The sequence below is a fragment of the Nerophis ophidion genome, linkage group LG10, assembly GCF_033978795.1.
Source record: "Nerophis ophidion isolate RoL-2023_Sa linkage group LG10, RoL_Noph_v1.0, whole genome shotgun sequence".
Taxonomy (NCBI): domain Eukaryota; kingdom Metazoa; phylum Chordata; class Actinopteri; order Syngnathiformes; family Syngnathidae; genus Nerophis; species Nerophis ophidion.
Window position 1 is genome coordinate 40,598,456 of NC_084620.1, and position 18,885 is coordinate 40,617,340.

At 41.4% G+C, this 18,885-nt stretch overlaps 1 protein-coding gene across 2 annotated transcripts in view; it reads right to left on the reverse strand.

Moving 5' to 3' along the window:
• Nucleotides 1-18,885, reverse strand: part of zgc:194930 (uncharacterized protein LOC557813 homolog) — a 46,376-nt gene that overhangs the window by 5,609 nt on the left and 21,882 nt on the right. For both annotated transcript variants that reach the window (XM_061913759.1, XM_061913760.1), the window contains exon 3: nucleotides 12,703-12,754. In XM_061913759.1, coding sequence (XP_061769743.1) covers nucleotides 12,703-12,734 — 32 coding nt within the window. In that variant the 5' untranslated portion in view covers nucleotides 12,735-12,754. The remainder of the gene's footprint in view (nucleotides 1-12,702; nucleotides 12,755-18,885) is intronic.

Genomic DNA, 18,885 nt, shown 5'->3' on the forward strand with positions numbered 1-18,885 from the left:
AGACTCATGGATTAAAAAAAAAAAAGTATTCTAAATATTAAATAGATGCAATCAAAGGACCACTTACAATGGAGCCTATGAGTTGTTCAATTCTATCTACAAAGCCCTTAGAAAAAACACCTGCAATAGAGTTGTATATACATGATACAAGTATATATGGTAAATGGGTTGTACATGTATAGCGCTTTTCTACCCCTTTTTAAGGAGCCCAAAGCGCTATGACAGTATTTCCACATTCGCCCATTCACACACACATTCACACACTGATGACGGGAGCTGCCATGCTCATCCGGAGCAAGGGTGAAGTGTCTTGCCCAAGGACACAACGGACGTGACTAGGATGGTAGATGGTGGGGACAGAACCAGCAACCCTCAGATTGCTGGCACAGCCACTCTACCAACTTTGCCACGCCGTCCCGTATATGTCATGTAAGAAAACATTTATACTAGCATTTAATATTTACATATTGTGATCATTTTAAACATACATTAATTTTAAAGAAAGCATTCAGTGCAAACAAGCTTTCATTTCAAAAACGCATCATCTGATTATTACTCACTGCAGACTTCATGAGAGCCAATAAACATAATAAAACATCACTTACTGCACAATGTCTGCAGTCGTTCGGATGCCGACTGCTAGGATGTTCATATATTCTCATTTAGATGACCAATGACTCACAATCCTCGCAAGAGACGGGAGCGGAAGGGCAGTTTTGTCAGTTTCAGGTCAAATGGCTCTCAAAAGTGTCCCTGCTTGTCATATTATGTCACCAGCCAGCTACTTTTTATGTGAGATGCATGATTTATGATCGACAATAAATTTGCAGGGAAGCGAGGGAACAGCAGACCACTCCATGATGTAAACATCAGCACACGGGAAGTGATCACGGCGCCACTATAAATACTTTCATAGGCTTATGATAACAATATCACTAATACTTGGTTAATAGTCACGTCACGAAATGTAAATGGTGTATTGTTGGCGCTTTTTCAATGGTTATCGGATTTTATGGGAAGAATAGTAGAGCTTCGACTGGCTCCGCTGTAAGCAGACCTTTAATAGACCTTTAATAGTTTGTTTAATATTCAGAATGCATTAAAAAAAAAATAATACATCCGTCATCATGTCTTTCATAATTATTGTAAACGACAGGCAAATAAATAGTGCAATTTCCCTTTAAGTGGCATCTTGTCATGTTTTTGTATGGAGCCATCTGTGGGAAAATGTGGACCCCCCTGTTGTAGTATATTCATTTTCTCACGGCGCAGACATTTCCTCCTGAGGGAGCCTCGTGTTTTTCACACCCATCTTCTATTTGTTGTCTTTCTGCCTTCCCCGCAGAGCTTGTCCATCTTGCACCTCTCTGCAGGAGTCTTTCTCCCGCCTCCTCGCCCGTTGTCTGCCACGTGTCCTCGCTCTTTCCGCTAATCTATCGCTGCTTTGCGCGTTCTCGTCGAAGCACTTTTCCACAAGCCATTATTTCGATAACATGGTTCTTTGCTCTTTCACCCTCGGAGCCCAGCGCCTCCCTCGCCCACCCCCTCGCTTGCTCGCTCACCCTTGAAGCTTTCCTTTGCAAAGCTGATAAAAATTATGTTTTCTTTCCTCACGATCCCTGTACCGGCAACCAAGTTGGAAAAAAACAACAACCCAAAAATGTTATAAATACTGGGTCGTCTAGGAAAATAAAACAACGAAGCCCTTTTGAGTGAAAGAAAATCACAGAAAATTAGTGCATTTGTATTAAAGGGTTCATAATATGATTTTTTCCCCCCAGATTTAAAACACTTCCTTGTGGTCTACATGACATATGATGGTGGTTCTTTGGTCAAAAAAATTGCAAGGTTTATGTGTTACAGATCATCTTCAAGCTGCTTTCTGACCATCTTTTGGGGGCGCTCTTATTTACGTGCCCCCACTTTGACAGCATTGTCTCCCCTATTTACGTTTAAGTACTACTGATTGTCACACATACTAGGTGTGGCAAAATTATTCTCTGCATTTGACCCATCACTCTTGATCACCCCGTGGGAGGTGAGGGGAGTAGTGAGCAGCAGCGGTGGCCGCGCCAGGGAATCATTTTTGGTGATTTAACCCCCAATTTCAACCCTTAATGCTGAGTGTCAAGCAGGGAGGTAATAGGTCCCATTTTTATAGTCTTTGGCATGACTCCTACCGCTCTCTAAACACTAGGCCACTTGAATATTAGCCATGTTGTAGTATTTAGTGCTTCCATAGAAATAAATGAGAACTATTCATCATTACTTTGTATTAGAAATGGCAACGGCAGAGGATGCATGTGCATGTGCGAGCCAGTCTGCCCCACAGCAGGAGGATAGAGGAAAAAGGAGTTTATTGACGTCACACTTGGGAAAAACATCCCAAATTGTGCAAATTCCAAACAGTTTGTTCGGAGGAAGTACAAAGGAAGGCAAGATTGTTTTCTAAATATCTCCGCCAAGGTTTGATTTCTAAATTACGGGACTAATGATCCCAAATACACAAAAACAGGTACCAATAGGTAAGAAAAGTTGGTGTTGCATAATAAGAGCCGAGGATGTCATTGTGGCTTGTGCAGCCCTTTGAGACACTTGTGATTAAGGGCTATATAAATAAACTTTGATTGACTGATTGAAATATAAATTGATATACATTTACAGAATATACTGTGGAAAATACTAGAGAAGCACATTTCTGTGGAAGAGCTAAAGTGAAATGCTGCGAGGAAAATGATTGCAATGTGGAAAGTTGAATGGTTTGAATAAGGTTTGGGCGATATATGGCCTTTTTTTAATACCTCAATATTTTTAGGCCATACCACGATACACAATGTATATCTCGATATTTTGCTTTAGCCTTGAATTAAAACTTGATGCATATAATCGCAGCAGTATGATGATTTTATGTGTCTACATTAAAACATTTTTGTTCATACTGCATTAATATATGCTCATTTTAAACTTTCGAAGAGGTAAATCACAATTAAGTCAACTGACCAAGACTGTATTCATTAAACAGTTATTAAGCAGTGGCACAAACATTCATGTCATTTCAAAACAATAAGTGCAAAATTGGCAGAGACAGTTTAAAACAAGCTATTAGTGCCCTTTTGTGCATGATGTCACACAATTTCGATAACTGTCAAATAAAAATGAGCTACATAATAGGAAATCAAATCGCAATGTGGTAGGTTACTACAGATGTTATCTCCTTATGTTGTTCACTATTTTTTTTCATACGGTGTTGATGTGGAAATGGTTGCCTCAGCATTTTGTTGGTGTGGCACCGAACGAAAATGTTGATATACGGAGTAAGTACTCTTCATTCTCTAGTACAGGGGTCGGGAACCCTTTTGGCTGAGAGAGATAAGAATCCAAATATTTTAAAATGTATTTCCGTAAGACCCATATAATATTTTTTTTAACACTGAACACAACTAAACGTGTGCATTTTTAAGTAAGACCAACATTTCTAGAGTATAATAGCTCTCTTATTATTTGTAATAACATTGTTATTCTGAAGCTAACTGTCGAGGGGGCGTGGCCTGCGGGCCTGCAGCGAAGCAGGGTGTGCCAGGACCGGCCTCGAAATCAGCGACAGGTGCGTAAATGGCCCACCTGGCCTTGTTATCTAATCACCTGTCGCTCTGTTATAAGCAGCAGCCAGGAGAAGAGACGGGGGTTGGGGCTGGAGCCAGAGTGCGAAGGAGAACAAAAGAGAAAAATAAATTTTCTAGAAAGCAACAGAGAGACTTATTGAAAAATAAAAAATATTGCAACCCTGAAACAGGCTCTCATGTCGGTGCTTAGTGGTCTGAAGAACCCCCGGGGGGGCAAACCCTAAACTAATCAATAATAAATAAATAACTTCTTACCCTTAATGCAACTTCTTGAACAAGTGCGGTAGAAAAAGGATGAATGGATTCAAATGCATGAGCATGTTTTATATTTTGCACGTTATTTTTAACACTTTGATTACAAGTGGAATTATTCATTACTTATTGTGTTAAGCAGTGTCAGCTCAGATTTATCCGAGAGCCAGATGCAGTCATCAAAAGAGCCACATCTGGCTCGCGAGCCATAGGTTCCCTACCCCTGCTCTAGTAGGTGAATTTTCAAATGGTGCTACATATTAGCAGTAATGCTACTTTTTGTAGCAACGCTTTTGCCCCACACTTGACAGATTACGGTTGTCTGTTCGACATATTCCCACTTGAAGCCAAACCACCGCCAGACGATGGACCCCCTGCTGTTTTTCCTACGAATTAATTCTTCCTTCATTTGTTACCAGATTCGAAACTTCTTTCTCTCGTATTACCACTCGCACCACAGCTAATGTTACCCATGCTGCTACCTCTCTGCTCCGCGAGGGCGTATACGTATGTGACGTATGTAAGAAGGTGTGCTTGTGAGAAGGAGAGACAACAAAGAGAGGGAATAGCCTGTAGTGTAATGCCTGCAGAGACAAACCCGCGATGTATCGAGTATATCGATGTCTCGCCCAGCCCCAGTTTGAATAGAAAAATAAATAATAATTCCTTTTTAATGGGAGTTTCATGGCTGGAAAATGCGAACTTGGAGGGGGAAAAACGGGATTTTTTTTGGGGGCGTGTTGAAAATGTTATGACATTGGGAAAGTAACCATTGTTCAGATCAAGGAGGATTTTATTTGTTTGGCAAATGTGTCATTTTGGGAATAATGGGATTTCTTCCCAATGTGAGCAGATAACCCGAATGAACTAAATGTTTTAATGTTCAAATTTATAAAATTAAAATGTGAAACTTCTACAAATCGTCTCTTCAATTACATAGGGCGATATTTCTGTGGGAATTTCCTGAAATGTGGCAAAACTCGCCACCATGTTCTGAAAAAGACCAACGTATTGATGCTCTTCAAAATCCATCCATTCATCCGTTTTCTACAGCTTGTCCTTATATTCACGCAATAATAGTTAAAAGAGTTTTAAAGTAAAAGTTTCCAACTTGTGGACATCCTGGAAAGTACGTGTGCCTCTGACCCAGTAACCTGCAGGACAACTTGGCCAAACAGGACTAAGCCCAGAAATGTGACACTCCGGACAATTAGGAAGGTATGTGTGTGTCACAAGCGTTCACATCTGTAATTAAGAGTCAGGAATGCGAATCAAAGCGCGGAGGTTTCTTAATCTCCAATCAAAATGTTGCCCTCACCAGCAGAGGTGGGTCAAGTAGCCAAAAATTGTACTTAAAGCGGGACTGCTCCTTTTTTGAAATCTTGCCTGTTGTTCACAATCATTAATGAGAGACAAGAACACACATCTCTTTTTTTGGGGGGTGGTGGGATTTACAGATGATAAACACTTTTATGATGCGGTTAATGGGAGCCACTATTGTAGCCTCTAGAACAGGCGTCTCAAACTAAATTTACCTGGGGGCCACTGGACGCAGAGCTTGGGTGAGGCTGGGCCGCAAGAAAAGATTTCTTAAAAAAAATTTAGTGTTCATCGTGTGAGGCAATGCAAATTAAACAATAAAAAAAAAAAATAAAGGTTTGAATTTGTCCAGGTTATCGGGGACTGTTATTACTGACGGACAGGAGTCGCGGTGTGACTCCAGCCAGACACGTAAGAAAACCCTCGTCTCCATGGCAACGTCTCTGTCGCTTTCACTCATTTGCCGCTTTTCCACTAACGCAGGCGTAGGCAACCCAGGACGTTGAAAGAGCCATTTTGGACCCAAATAACATTGCTGTCAAGCGCCATTCATATAAAACGTGCGGGCTGCACTATCATTAAACTTTCATATTAAGGTGGGGGCCGCAAAATAAAGTCTCAATTGCAGCCCGCGTGTCTGAGACCCCTGCTCTAGAACAATTTCAAAACCCTCCATCAACATTTTATATACAGACTGCAAGTCTATATGTAATGTAGTAACAGACACCTTCAAAGCAATATGTAATGTGTTCAATATTGACCGTATTTTGATCATTTATATCTTCCTTCTCTGGCGTATTCATTTCCGTTTCCATAGCATCGTACTTCTGACTTCCGGCAACAAATGTGTGTTCCTACTTCCGCAAACTTGTAATCATGGCAGATCTGGGAGCAGACAACGAAGATGACTATTTTTGGACAAAAGAGCATTCACAATCTTATCTTTTTGTAGCTGAATATATGGAGGACGAACTGCTCTTTATAAAAGCGAGCACGAAGAAGAGAGTGAAGCCCAGAGAGTGAGGTTTATGCGTCATGGTCACGCTGCAAATCTGAAACTTTTGTGCCAAATGCCAAATTAATGGCATGCTTACCAAAATCAACTGGAAACGTCCCCGGCCAGCTTGACTAAAAAAAAAAATGTCCACCGAGTAAGTCACCAGAACATAGTTCATAATACATGCAGCACATGATCGTACACTACAGTATACCCTTTCGCGCTAGCTGTGTATAAACAAAACATGAAATAATACTTTAATGATACTGTAACATAATTGTTCATGTTTTTCAATCAGTACAGGTTGGTGTTATATCGCAGGGTGTTGTGCATTGCAAACTCAAACGTGTTTCGTGCTGACGTTGAAGCTAGTTTATCTCTTGCCGTAGTTAACTTTTACGCCAATGTGTTACTACGGTAGAAAAAGTGTTCCCACGTGTTCGCTCCTACAATAACAATGTTGCTACAGCTTGGTTGTCACACATAAAGGAAGTATTGTTGGCGGTTTTTGAGTCCATTTTAAAGTGATTTAGAGGTAGAATGGATTGCTCGCATTAGCTGCATTGCCAGCCACCACAAAAAACTAAAATATTTTGTCTCGTCTCTCACGATTGTGAACAATCCAAAAAAAATTATGTTTTGTTACTTGAGTCATATTACTTTAAACTAAGTAAAAATAGTCAGTCAAACAATTACCTGAGTTAGTAAGTTTTCAGTGTAAAGACACCCCGAGTACCAAGTAACTGGTGCGTATGTGTGATTTATTTAGTTCCGTTTTAAAATATTCATTAAATATTTCCCCTACTTTGTGTGCAAACATTGATCATTTGGCCACCTATTGCTGTCACCAAGTGGTCCTGTGACTCCAGCACAGCTTGGCCGGTCGGGCAAGACATCATTTTCACATGAAACTAATCTGGCTGTGAGCAGGCCTCTGTATGAACACATTTAGTTGTACGTTAAACAAATTTTGTTTAAATTTGGGGTAATCATAGCCAACCACATGTGCTCTCACCTTTGCTCTCACTTTTTTCTAAAGTTTTATGTATCATTGCAGGTACTATCTTTTGAAATGGGGTGAGCACTACTTTATCTCCAGTCCTCTCGCCTGTTTTGGCCGCAACCATCTTCTTCTTCACCTTCTCCCTGACGTAGTATCATATATGACAACCTCGCACACTTTTCCCTACTCTGTCCTCTTTCGTTCGCTGGAAACGCCAGAGGACACCGTACTAAAAAGTATATTCTGGCTCACCTTCACTTCAGTAAGAAGCACATCTCACTCATTGTCAGTGAATTCCTTTTGTGTTCGCCGTCTTGCTCATGATCTTTTTGCTTTCTAAATTTAAGGAGTGTAGGATCTCTGGCGCATGGCTAATTTAAACATAACATGCGTATTTAAATGAGGACGTGGCCAGCTGCTCTGCATCATTGGCGCTCAATCCCACGTTGACTGGGAAGTAAAAAAGAGATGTGCTTGGAATAATGCATGCACACATTTAAATAAACCTGAAACTGTTGGTGCGTACGACATTTTCTGGATTTGTGCATACATTATTTTTTCAGTAGGAAATCCACACAAGTCTTAACACTAGAAATGTCCGATAATGTTTTTTTTGTCGATATCCGATATTGTCCAACTCTTAATTACCGATTCCAATATCAACCGATACCAATATATATATTCGTGGAATTAACACATTATTATGCCTAATTTTGTTGTGATGCCCTGCTGGAAGCATATTTGGGACATGCTCTCCCTAAGAGAGCATGAGGAAGTTGAGGTGGGCGGGGTTGAGGTGGGGGTGGGGTAAAGGGTAGCGGGGGGCGTATACTGTAGCGTCCCGGAAGAGTTAGTGCTACAAGGCTTTCTGGGTATTTGTTCTGTTGTGTTTATGTTGTGTTACGGTGCGGCTGTTCTCCCAAAATGGGTTTGTCATTTTTGTTTGGTGTGGGTTCACAGTGTGGCGCATATTTAAAGTTAAAGTTCAAGTTGTTTATACGGCCACCCTCAGGTGTGTGTGACCTGTATGGCTGTTGACCAAGTATGCTGGCATTCACTTGTGTGTGTGAGAGCCGTAGATATTGTGTGATTGGGCCGGCACGCGAAGGCAGAGCCTTTAAGGTTTAAAAAGTCATAAAATTTACTTTTTGAAACGGATACCGATAATTTCAAATATTACATTTTAAAGCGGCGTCTTCAGTAATGCGGACGTTGTACCGATCCGTTGTGGTGAAGAAGGAGCTGAGCCGGAAGGCAACGCTCTCAATTTACCGGTCGATCTACGTTCCCATCCTCACCTATGGTCATGAGCTTTGGGTCATGACCGAAAGGATAAGATCACGGGTACAAGCGGCCGAAATTAGTTTCCTCCGCCGTGTGGCGGGGCTCTCCCTTAGAGATAGGGTGAGAAGCTCTGCCATCCGGGAGGAACTCAAAGTAAAGCCGCTGCTCCTTCACATCGAGAGGAGCCAGATGAGGTGGTTCGGGCATCTGGTCAGGATGCCACCCGAACGCCTCCCTAGGGAGGTGTTTAGGGCACGTCCAACCGGTAGGAGGCCACGGGGAAGACCCATGACACGTTGGGAAGACTATGTCTCCCGGCTGGCCTGGGAACGCCTCGGGATCCCCCGGGAAGAGCTAGACGAAGTGGCTGGGGAGAGGGAAGTCTGGGTTTCCCTGCTTAGGCTGTTGCCCCCGCGACCCGACCTCGGATAAGCGGAAGATGATGGATGGATGGATGGACATTTTAAAGCATTTATCAGACAATAATATCGGACATCTCTCCTTAATACACGTTGGTTATACTTGCTACTAGGGCTGGGCGATATATCGATATACGCGATATATCGCGGGTTTGTTTCTGTGCGATATAGAAAATTACTATATCGTAATATTCGAGTATACGTTCTCACGCAGTTGTTTTTAGCTGCGGGCATTACACTACAGGCTCTTCCCACTCCTTCTGTCTCTTTCTCACAGCGTGTAAGCGCAGGTTCGTACATACTGTCACGTCATACGTCACATACGTATACGCCCTCGCCCAGCAGAGAGGTAGCAGCGTGGCTAACGTTAGCCGTGATGCTAGTGGAGTGTTGCGAAGGTGCGAAAGAAGGTGCGAATCTGGTAACAAATGAAGGAAGAATTAATTCCCAGGAAAAACAGTACGGGGTCCATCGTCTGGCGGTGGTATGGCTTCAAGTGGGAATATGTCGAATAGACAACTTTATTAGTCATGTGTGGGGCACAAGCGTTGCTACCAAAAATAGCATTACTGCTAATATGTAGCATCATTTGAAAAGTCCCCTGCTAATAACCTAAATAAATACAGTTTTGGTAAATTGACTTAGTTGTGATTTCCTTCTCTGCATGAACGTTTCAAATGATCATATATTAATCCAGTATGAACACAAATGTTTTACTGTAACACATAGAATCTTCATCTTGCTGTGATTATATGTATCAAGTGTTAATTCAAGGCTAAGGCAAAATACCGAGATATATATCGTATATCGCGATATGGCCTAAAAATATTGCGATATTAAAAAAAGGCCATATCGCCCAGCCCTACTTGCTACATAAGCTTATAGTTAGAGATGGATATAACGTTTTGTTTTTCTAAGCATGGGAAGGAAGAAAGTGAGAGTGAAGAAACTTGCTGAGAAGAAGTAGACGATATCCAACACATGACAGACCGTGGAGGCGGCTTGGGGTTGTTTGAGCGTATCACTGCTGGTGTGCACCATACTGAAGCAGAATTGAGGCGCTAATGCCAAGGATGTTAAATGATAAAATGGCTGACATGTGTCTATTCAATTATGGAGAAGCTGCTCATGGTGTGTTTGACGTAAAGGTAAATTTTCTCTACTATTACACTGTAGTTGTTTGTCGTACATTTGATTGCTTGGATTTTACTGATGTCATGTCCCGTCCATTAAACATGCGTGGTGGTCAGACTAGCTCTGTTCTCAATGGCTACTAGGCGCCATTTAGGCTTTTTTAAAGAAAAAAAATGCCCTATGCTTGTGTTGTTTTTGCCTGTATGAATTGTTCAAATCAAAGAAAAGGATGAAAGTTTCTTCAGAGTTAATCGAGAGGCAATCAAAAAGGGCGGACGAGTGCAAGATTTTACAAAACGATGACGAGAAAAGCATGCCGATCACACTCAAGTCCAAGGTAACGGAGTCGAAGACTGCATGAGTTCGCAGTGATCACTTCATTAAAGTATGATGTACTTTTAAAAGTTATTATTTCCCATTTAAGTATTATCTTGATATTATTTTCATTTCTTAAACATGTTTCCTATAAGTTTTTTGTAAACCACCCACTCGGCGAAAGCAAATGTGAGCAAAACCACAGAGAGTTAAGTTTTTACCAAAGACAACAATCATAAATTAAACTTTCAGCCCATACATTATGTTGACATCGATAGTTAGATTTTAATAAACAATCATAAATAAATCTTTCAGCGCATACAAAATGTTGACATCTATAGTTATATTTTGAAAAACAAGCATAGATAAATCTTTCAGCACATACACAATGTTAACATCTATAGTTATATTTTGATGAAGACGTGGGAAAAACATACTTGTAAACAGCGCATGTAACAGCAACAATCATGGCAGTAGACGTGCAGTTCAATCATGAAATGCAACCCACCCTTGATACCAATTTCCTTGACCCAGTCACACACAATTAAATTGTAGACCTCCAAGTTTTCATCTGTTTTGTCGTGTAGAATGATGTTTGGAGCATCAGATACTTCAACATGTCTGAGAACGCGACAGCGTATACTCCTTGATATTACTCGACAAATCTTTTTGTTGATAAAGGTATAAGGATCTTTTCCATTGCATTGTTGGATTTTTTTGCTTGCATCTGCTTCTTTCAGAACAGATAGTTCTTGGCTTGGTTGACGGCCACCACAGGGTTTCACGTCATGTGACCGCAATACAATAATTTAGAATGTTTTTCATACAATATAACTCAAAGTTAGTTTTTATTTTCAAAAGGCATGTTACTTTTCAAAATTGTGGTGGATTTTTTTGGGGGCCGAGGGGGCCAAGCACCAAATCAAATGATTTGAATTCATTTTAACCTACGACATTGACTTGAGATACAACTGTTTTGAGTTAAGAGTTCTGTCACAGAACCCATTAAACGTGTAAGTTGAGGCAGTACTGTAGTAAAATTTGTCCAAAAGGTTACAGAAGTACATTTAGCATTTTGCTACCCACCAACGTGTCGTTCTTCTAAAAGGGAACTGCACTTTTTTGGGGGGGAATTTAGCCTATTGTTCACAAGCATTATGAAAGACATGACGTTATAATTTTTTTTTTTGCATTCTAAATATTAAATAAATGTGATCAAAACTCTGCTTACAACGGAGCCTATGGGAGGTGTGCGATTACGTCTATAAAAGCCCTTAAAAAACATCCAAACACTTCATTTGAGTTTTTTTCCCAAATGTAAGTATATATGTAATGTAGTAACAGGCACATTGATAATAACATTTAACAGTTACGTAATCTTAATCATTATAAGCATACTTCATGAGAGCCAACAAATATACTGAAACATCACTTATTGTGCAATGTCTGCTGTGATTAGGATGCCGACAACCAGGATGTTCATATATTCCCATTTAGATAAAGAATGACTCATAATCCCGCGAAGAAGGCGATGGTGTCGCTCATCCTCGCCAGTTTCAGATCCTAAATGGCTGTCAAAGTGTACCAACTTGTCGGAATACCTACTCAGACTTCTTCTGCCCAGGTGAGATGCATGATTTATGATCTAGAATAAATTTACAGGGAACAAGGAAGCGAGGGAACAGCAGACCACTCCATGATGTAAACATTGGCACACAGGAAGTGAGCACGGCGTCGCTATAAATAGTTTGTCTGCATTAGCGCTTATAATAAATAACAATATCACTAATACTTGGTTAATATTCAAGTTACGAAATGTAAATGGAGGATTGTTGGCGCTTTTTGGATGTTTTTTTTATTGGATTTCATGAGCGGAATAGAGGAGCTCCCATTGGCGGGGCTGTAAGCAGACTTTATTTATGTTTATTTAATATTTACAATGCATTAAAAAAACAATCCATCCGTCGCCATGTCTTTCATAATGATTGTGAATGATGGGTAAAATTCTAAAAAAAAGTGTAGTACCCTCTTAATAAAGTGCAGAGTTGTTTCAGATTGTGACTCTGGTGTGAAGGGAAACCAGTTCTTCTTTGAAGAATGAAACCTTCATTTACATACAACCTTTGCTGCATCTGACTGTGATTTTTATTTTCCGGCCAACTCGAGACGTCTTAGGCCCCAGTCTTCCATCTTGTCTCACCTGTGTATCATGAGAGCTCTAATTTCTCATTTCAGCGCATCTCTTGCCACTCAGCAACAGTAGAGTGGATCGGTCTGGGTGACCTGGTTAGCACGTGTGCTGTTTCAATTAATGGACACATCAGAGATGCAAACTTCTCAGAAGCCAGCACTCACCTTTTCATCATCCGGCAGCAATGGCACCCCATTTGGCCGGTTTTTGGTGGAGCTGTAGAATAAAAAAAAAAATTTAAAAAAACAACTTTATTTTCACATACTCAGAAAAGTCAGCCGCTACATTACGTAATGCTGTCCTTTGGATCGTTTCGATGTAGGGCTATCTTTGTATTCCAGGCTTATGTAATGCAGTCATATGAAGCCAACGGTATTTACACAAGTCTCATACAAGCCTCGTGAGTCATGACACAGTCTTCTTGTCAAGTGCATGTGATGTTAGGAAAAGGGCATATTGTGGTTTCTCTATCTTTTCTATCTTTATCTTTTTCTTCTATTTTTTACTAGTGCTGTAAAACAATTCTATTTCAGGCTTGTAAGCACCCCTTGAGGAAAAAAAGAGGAAAACTGACATTTATATATTTTACCTTTTAGATTTTTTTCCTCATCGACCAACCTCCTTAGGCTGTCTTTTTGACACATGTGGGGCTGGGCAATATGGCCTTTTATTAATATCTCAATATTTTTGGGCAATATCACGATACACGATATATATAACAATATTTTGTCTCAGCATTGAATGAACACTTCCCATCCATCCATTTTCTACCGCTTATTCCCTTTTGGGGTGGCTGGGGGCGCTGGCGCCTATCTCAGCTACAATCGGGCGGAAGGCGGGGTACACCCTGGACAAGTCGCCACCTCATCGCAGGGCCAACACAGATAGACAGACAACATTCACACTCACATTCACACACTAGGGCCAATTTAGTGTTGCCAATCAACCTATCCCCAGGTGCATGTCTTTGGAAGTGGGAGGAAGCTGGATTACCTCATGTCATTTCCAAAACAGAAAGTGCAGGATTTTCAGAGACATTTTAAAACAAGCAATTAGTGCACTTCTATGCATGATTTCACTAAGATAACATATCAAAACAACACTAGTGCACTTCTTGTACAGAACGCCACTACAATAGTCAAAGGCCTACTGAAACCCACTACTACCCACCACGCAGCCTGATATTAACATTGCAACACATGCCAGTATGGCCTTTTTAGTTTACTAAATTGCAATTTTAAATTTCCCGGGAGTTTCGTCTTGAAAACGTCGTGTAATGATGACGTATACGCAAGACGTCACAGGTTTTAGGAAATATGAGCGCTGCACACACACACACAGCTAAAAGTCATCTGCTTTAACCGCATAATTACACAGTATTTTGGAGATCTGTGTTGCTGAATCTTTTGCAATGTGTTCAATTAATATTGGAGAAGTCACAGTAGAAAGATGGAGTTGGGAAGCTTTAGCCTTTAGCCACACAAACACACGGTGATTCCTTGTTTAAAATTCCTGGAGGTGAAACTTTACTATGGATCAGAGTGCGGTCAAGCGAACATGAATCACGACGGAATGTCAACCAGCAGGTTTCGGTGAGAAAATTGTGGTAAAAAGTCGCTTCTTACCGGAGATCAGCTGAGCTTGTGCCGTCCATAGCTGCCGTCGACTCCCCTGAGACACTGGCGTCAAGACACCCGTGGAGACACACCTCCGACTATCAGGTACTGTTAAACTCACTAAAACACTAGCAACACAATAGAAAGATAAGGGATTTCCCAGAATTATCCTAATAAATGTGTATAAAAACAGAATATGCAATCGCGTTTTTTTTTTTTTTTTGCTTGCTTGTTTTTTATTTTTTTTCTAGTCCGTCGCTATCAATACCCCCAAACACGAATCTTTCATCCTCGCTCAAATTAATGGAGAAATTTTCGTTTTCTCGGTCCGAATAGCACTTTTTGTTGTAGGCTCCCATTAAAAACAATGTGAATATGTGAGGAGCCCCCACACTTGTGACGTCATCGTCTGTGACTTCCGGTAAAGGCAGGGCTTTTTTGTCAGCACCAAAAGTTGCAAACTTTATCATGGATGTTCTCTACTAATAATTTCAGCAAAAATATGGCAATATCGCAAAATGATCAAGTATGACACATAGAATGGACCTGCTATCCCGGTTTTAAAAAAGAAAATCTCATTTCAGTAGGCCTTTAAAAACAAATAAAGTGTACTTTTGTGCATGATGTCACGCAAGATATTTCAAAAACTGTCAACTAAAAATGAGCTGCATAATAGGAAATCAAATAGTGTATGTCCTTCGTTCGGTGTTAGGTTCCTGCAGACGTTATCTCTTTCTGTTCTTAGATTTTTTTTTCATACAGTGTTTATATGGAAATTGTTCCTTTGACATTTTGTGGGTGTGGCACCAAACGGAGATGTTGACATGCAGTTTCAAGCACTCCTCATTTTCTAGGGCAGTGATTTTCAACCTTTTTTGAGCCGCGGCACACTTTTTACATTTACAAAATCCTGCGGCACACCACCAACCAAAATTACACTCTAACACAGTATATAATACATATAGTTAATAATATAGTTTCTAAATGTTTTTATATTCACCTAGTGTGAAACCTGGTTCTGTTTGGATGTACACAAAATGGATATCCTGGCAGAAATGGTAGAAAGACACACACGAAGCTCTTCCTCAACAGCTCTCAGTCTCTCTCTGTTTTTAGTTTTTATCTCAGTCAAGCTTGAGAAGCTCAGCTCACATAGATATGTGGTTGAAAACGGGAGCAATGTCAAAATGGCTTTGTTGGCCAGAATGGGGAACTCCTTGGCAACAGATAACCAAAAACTGTCCAAAGGAAGATCAGCAAAGTTTAGCTTTAAACCCCGATCTTGTTTCAGTTCAATGAATTTTTCTTGCTCCTTTAAAGTCATGTCCTTACCAGCAATGGATGCTGAGCTGTATGGGTCCCTGACCCAGTCAAGGCATTCTGTGAAGGCTGAAGAGAAGTAAAATAACAACTTCTTCTCAAGAGTTTTCAAATGTGTGCCAATCACTTCGCACATTGCAGCAGTGTTGCCATCATGCAGTTACTCGGTGAATGGGAACATCTCAAGGTTGCCAGAGCGGCACCTTTAAACGGAATCCATTCATTTTATCAGTGCTTGTAAGAATATTTTCATTTCGGCCTTGCATCTGTGTGTTCAGTTCATTCAGATGATGAAATATATCAGCCAGGTATGCCAGCTTTGCACACCACTTATTACTTGCAAGCAGCTTTGAGTAATCGGACCTCTCGTTTGTCAGAAATACTTTAAGTTCCTCTCGCAGCTCATACACACGGGCAAGCACTTTGCCGCCCAACAGCCACCGGACCTCCGTGTGGAGCAATAAGACTTTATGTTCCGCTCCCATTTCCTCACACAAAGACGCACATAAGCGACATTTCTAAGGTCGCGTCTTCACAAAGTTCACTATGAGCACATCATCCAACACAGGAGCTAGATCTGCTGGTAAAGTCTTTGCAACGAGTGCCTCACGGTGCAAAAAACAGTGTGTAACAATCAATCAATCAATCAATGTTTAGTTATATAGCCCTAAATCACAAATGTCTCAAAGGACTGTACAAACCACTACGACTACGACATCCTCGGAAGAACCCACATAAGGGCAAGGAAAACTTACACCCAGTGGGCAAGGAGAACTCACACCCAGTGGGACGCCAGTGACAATGATGACTATGAGAACCTTGGAGAAGACCTCAAATGTGAGCAACCCCCCCCCCTCTAGGGGGACCGAAAGCAATGGATGTCAAGCGGGTCTAACATGATACTGTGAAAGTTCAATCCATAGTGGCTCCAACACAGCCGCGAGAGTTCAGTTCAAAGCGGATCCAAGACAGCAGCGAGAGTCCCGTCCACAAGAAACCATCCCAAGCGGAATCGGATCAGCATCGTAGAGATGTCCCCAACCGATACACAGGCGAGCGGTCCATCCTGGGTCCCGACGAGCAATCCATCCTAGGTCCCGACTCTGGACAGCCAGTACTTCATCCATGGTCATCGGACCAGACCCCCTCCACAAAGGAGGGGGGAGGGACAGAGGAGAAAAAGAAAAGAAGCGGCAGATGAACTGGTCTAAAAAGGAGGTCTATTTTAAGGTTAGAGTATACAAATGAGTTTTAAGGTGAGGCTTAAATGCTTCTACTGAGGTAGCATCTCGAACTGTTCCCGGGAGGGCATTCCAGAGTACTGGAGCCCGAACAGAAAACGCTCTATAGCCCGCAGACATTTTTTGGGCTTTAGGAGTCACTAATAAGCCGGAGTCCTTTGAACGCAGATTTCTTGCCGAGACCTATGGTACAATACAATCGGCAAGATAGGATGGAGCTAAACCGTGTAGTATTTTATACGTAAGTAGTAAAACCTTAAAGTCACATCTTAAGTGCACAGGAAGCCAGTGCAGGTGAGCCAGTATAGGCGTAATATGATCAAACCGGTTTCTTTCTTTGACCTTACTTACGAAGTTTTTGACACGCCTGACCATGGCTGCGGCTCCTTCAATGCAGACACCTGTGCAGTTTTCCCACAAAAGCCCGCTTTTTCAAAATATTCCGACGTGACCCGAAATATTTCCTCTCCTGTTGATTTTCTGGCAGTGCCTTGCAAAATAGGAAGTTTTCTTTAATGGCTTCTCCATCCACAAAACGCACGTTGGCCAAGAGCTGATAATATCCGTCGACTAATCAATTTGCAGGGCAAATTTCTTACAGATGCGCATCTTTTCCAAAACAACAGTTTTGATGTCCGCAGGCATGTCATCAATACGTCTGGCAATTGTGTTATCTGAGACAGGCACTTTAGCGATGTCTTTGGCCGCGTCAGGGCCGAGCATCTCATTTACAATGGCTTTACAAGCTGGCAGTATTAATGTTACTGCCACAGTGTGGGACTTTTTTGATTTAGCTACGATTTCAGCAACAAGGTAGCTAGCTTTGAGGGCTCTCTTGTTTACCTTTGTGGTTTTTCTCAGAAAAGTTGCCTGTTTCTCATTGTTTGTACGTAAGCGTACAAAATAATCCATCGGCTTGTTTTGAACGGAAGGGTGTTTCGTTTGGAGATGGCGTTTAAGCTTCCTTGGCACCATTGCGCTATTGGATAACTTCTCACCACACACCAAGCACTGCAGAGTCGGTGCTGTTGCATCCACGGTGAAAGTAAATCCTAATGAAAGATAGCTTTCGCTGTATTGCCTCGAGCTCACCGTTTTGTCTTTTTTATTTTGTCGACCACTCATTCTCGGGCCTTCATCTGGTTCAGAGTTTTGTCCAGGACCCTGTCTAGCATTTACATTTTCCCTTCTCAAAAACTTTTCCATCACTATCACTTGCTCGCCTCCTCTTGCTGCGATCCCACACTGTCACTGTCACGTGTCACGCAGCGCTAACTCGATTGTCTTTACAGGTATTTATCGCCCTCTGCTGCCACCTACTGAAATAGAACAGAATTACATTATCTGTCGCACTTTATTAGAGCAGGCATCCGACAATGGTTAATTAGGAGATATTACATAATTTCTCACAGCACACCTGACGATCTCTCACGGCACACTAGTGTGCCACGGCACACTGGTTGAAAATCACTGCTCTAGCGGGTGACTTTTCAAATGATGCTACAAATTTTTTGTAGCAACGCTTTTTCCGCATAATTGTTCAACATCTTCCCGCTTGAAGTCAAACCACCGCCAGACGATGGACCCTGTGCTGTTTTTCTTGGGAATTAATTATTCCTCAATTTGTTATCAGATTCGCACCTTCTCTCTCTCGCATTACCACTCGCAACGCACCGTTAGCATCACAGCTAATGTTACCCATGTAGCTACCTCTCTGCTCGAGGAGGGCGTGTGACGATGCACACGTGACGTATGTAAGAAGGTGCGCTTGTTTATGTCGCTGTGAGAAGAAGAGACAACAAAGAGTGGGAAACGCATGTAGTGTAATGACCGCAGCTAAAAGCAACTGTGTGAGAACATATACTCAAATATCACGATACAGTCATTTTCTATATCGCACAGAGACAAACCCACGATACATCGAGTATATTGTTATATTGCCCAGCATTACTTACATGTCCCATGTAATGTACCGTAGAAAGTTAATTATTTTAGTAGATCATTCACTAACATTATTATCATTGAAAATGTCATCTAAAATTCTATACCATGCATGAAAATAAAGTTTCCCATTTAGCAACTCTATCCTGTAGCCACGCACCCTTGGTCAAAATACCTCCTGTGTTGTGACATCTATTTACATTCGTCAAAAATATACCTTCTCGCTGGC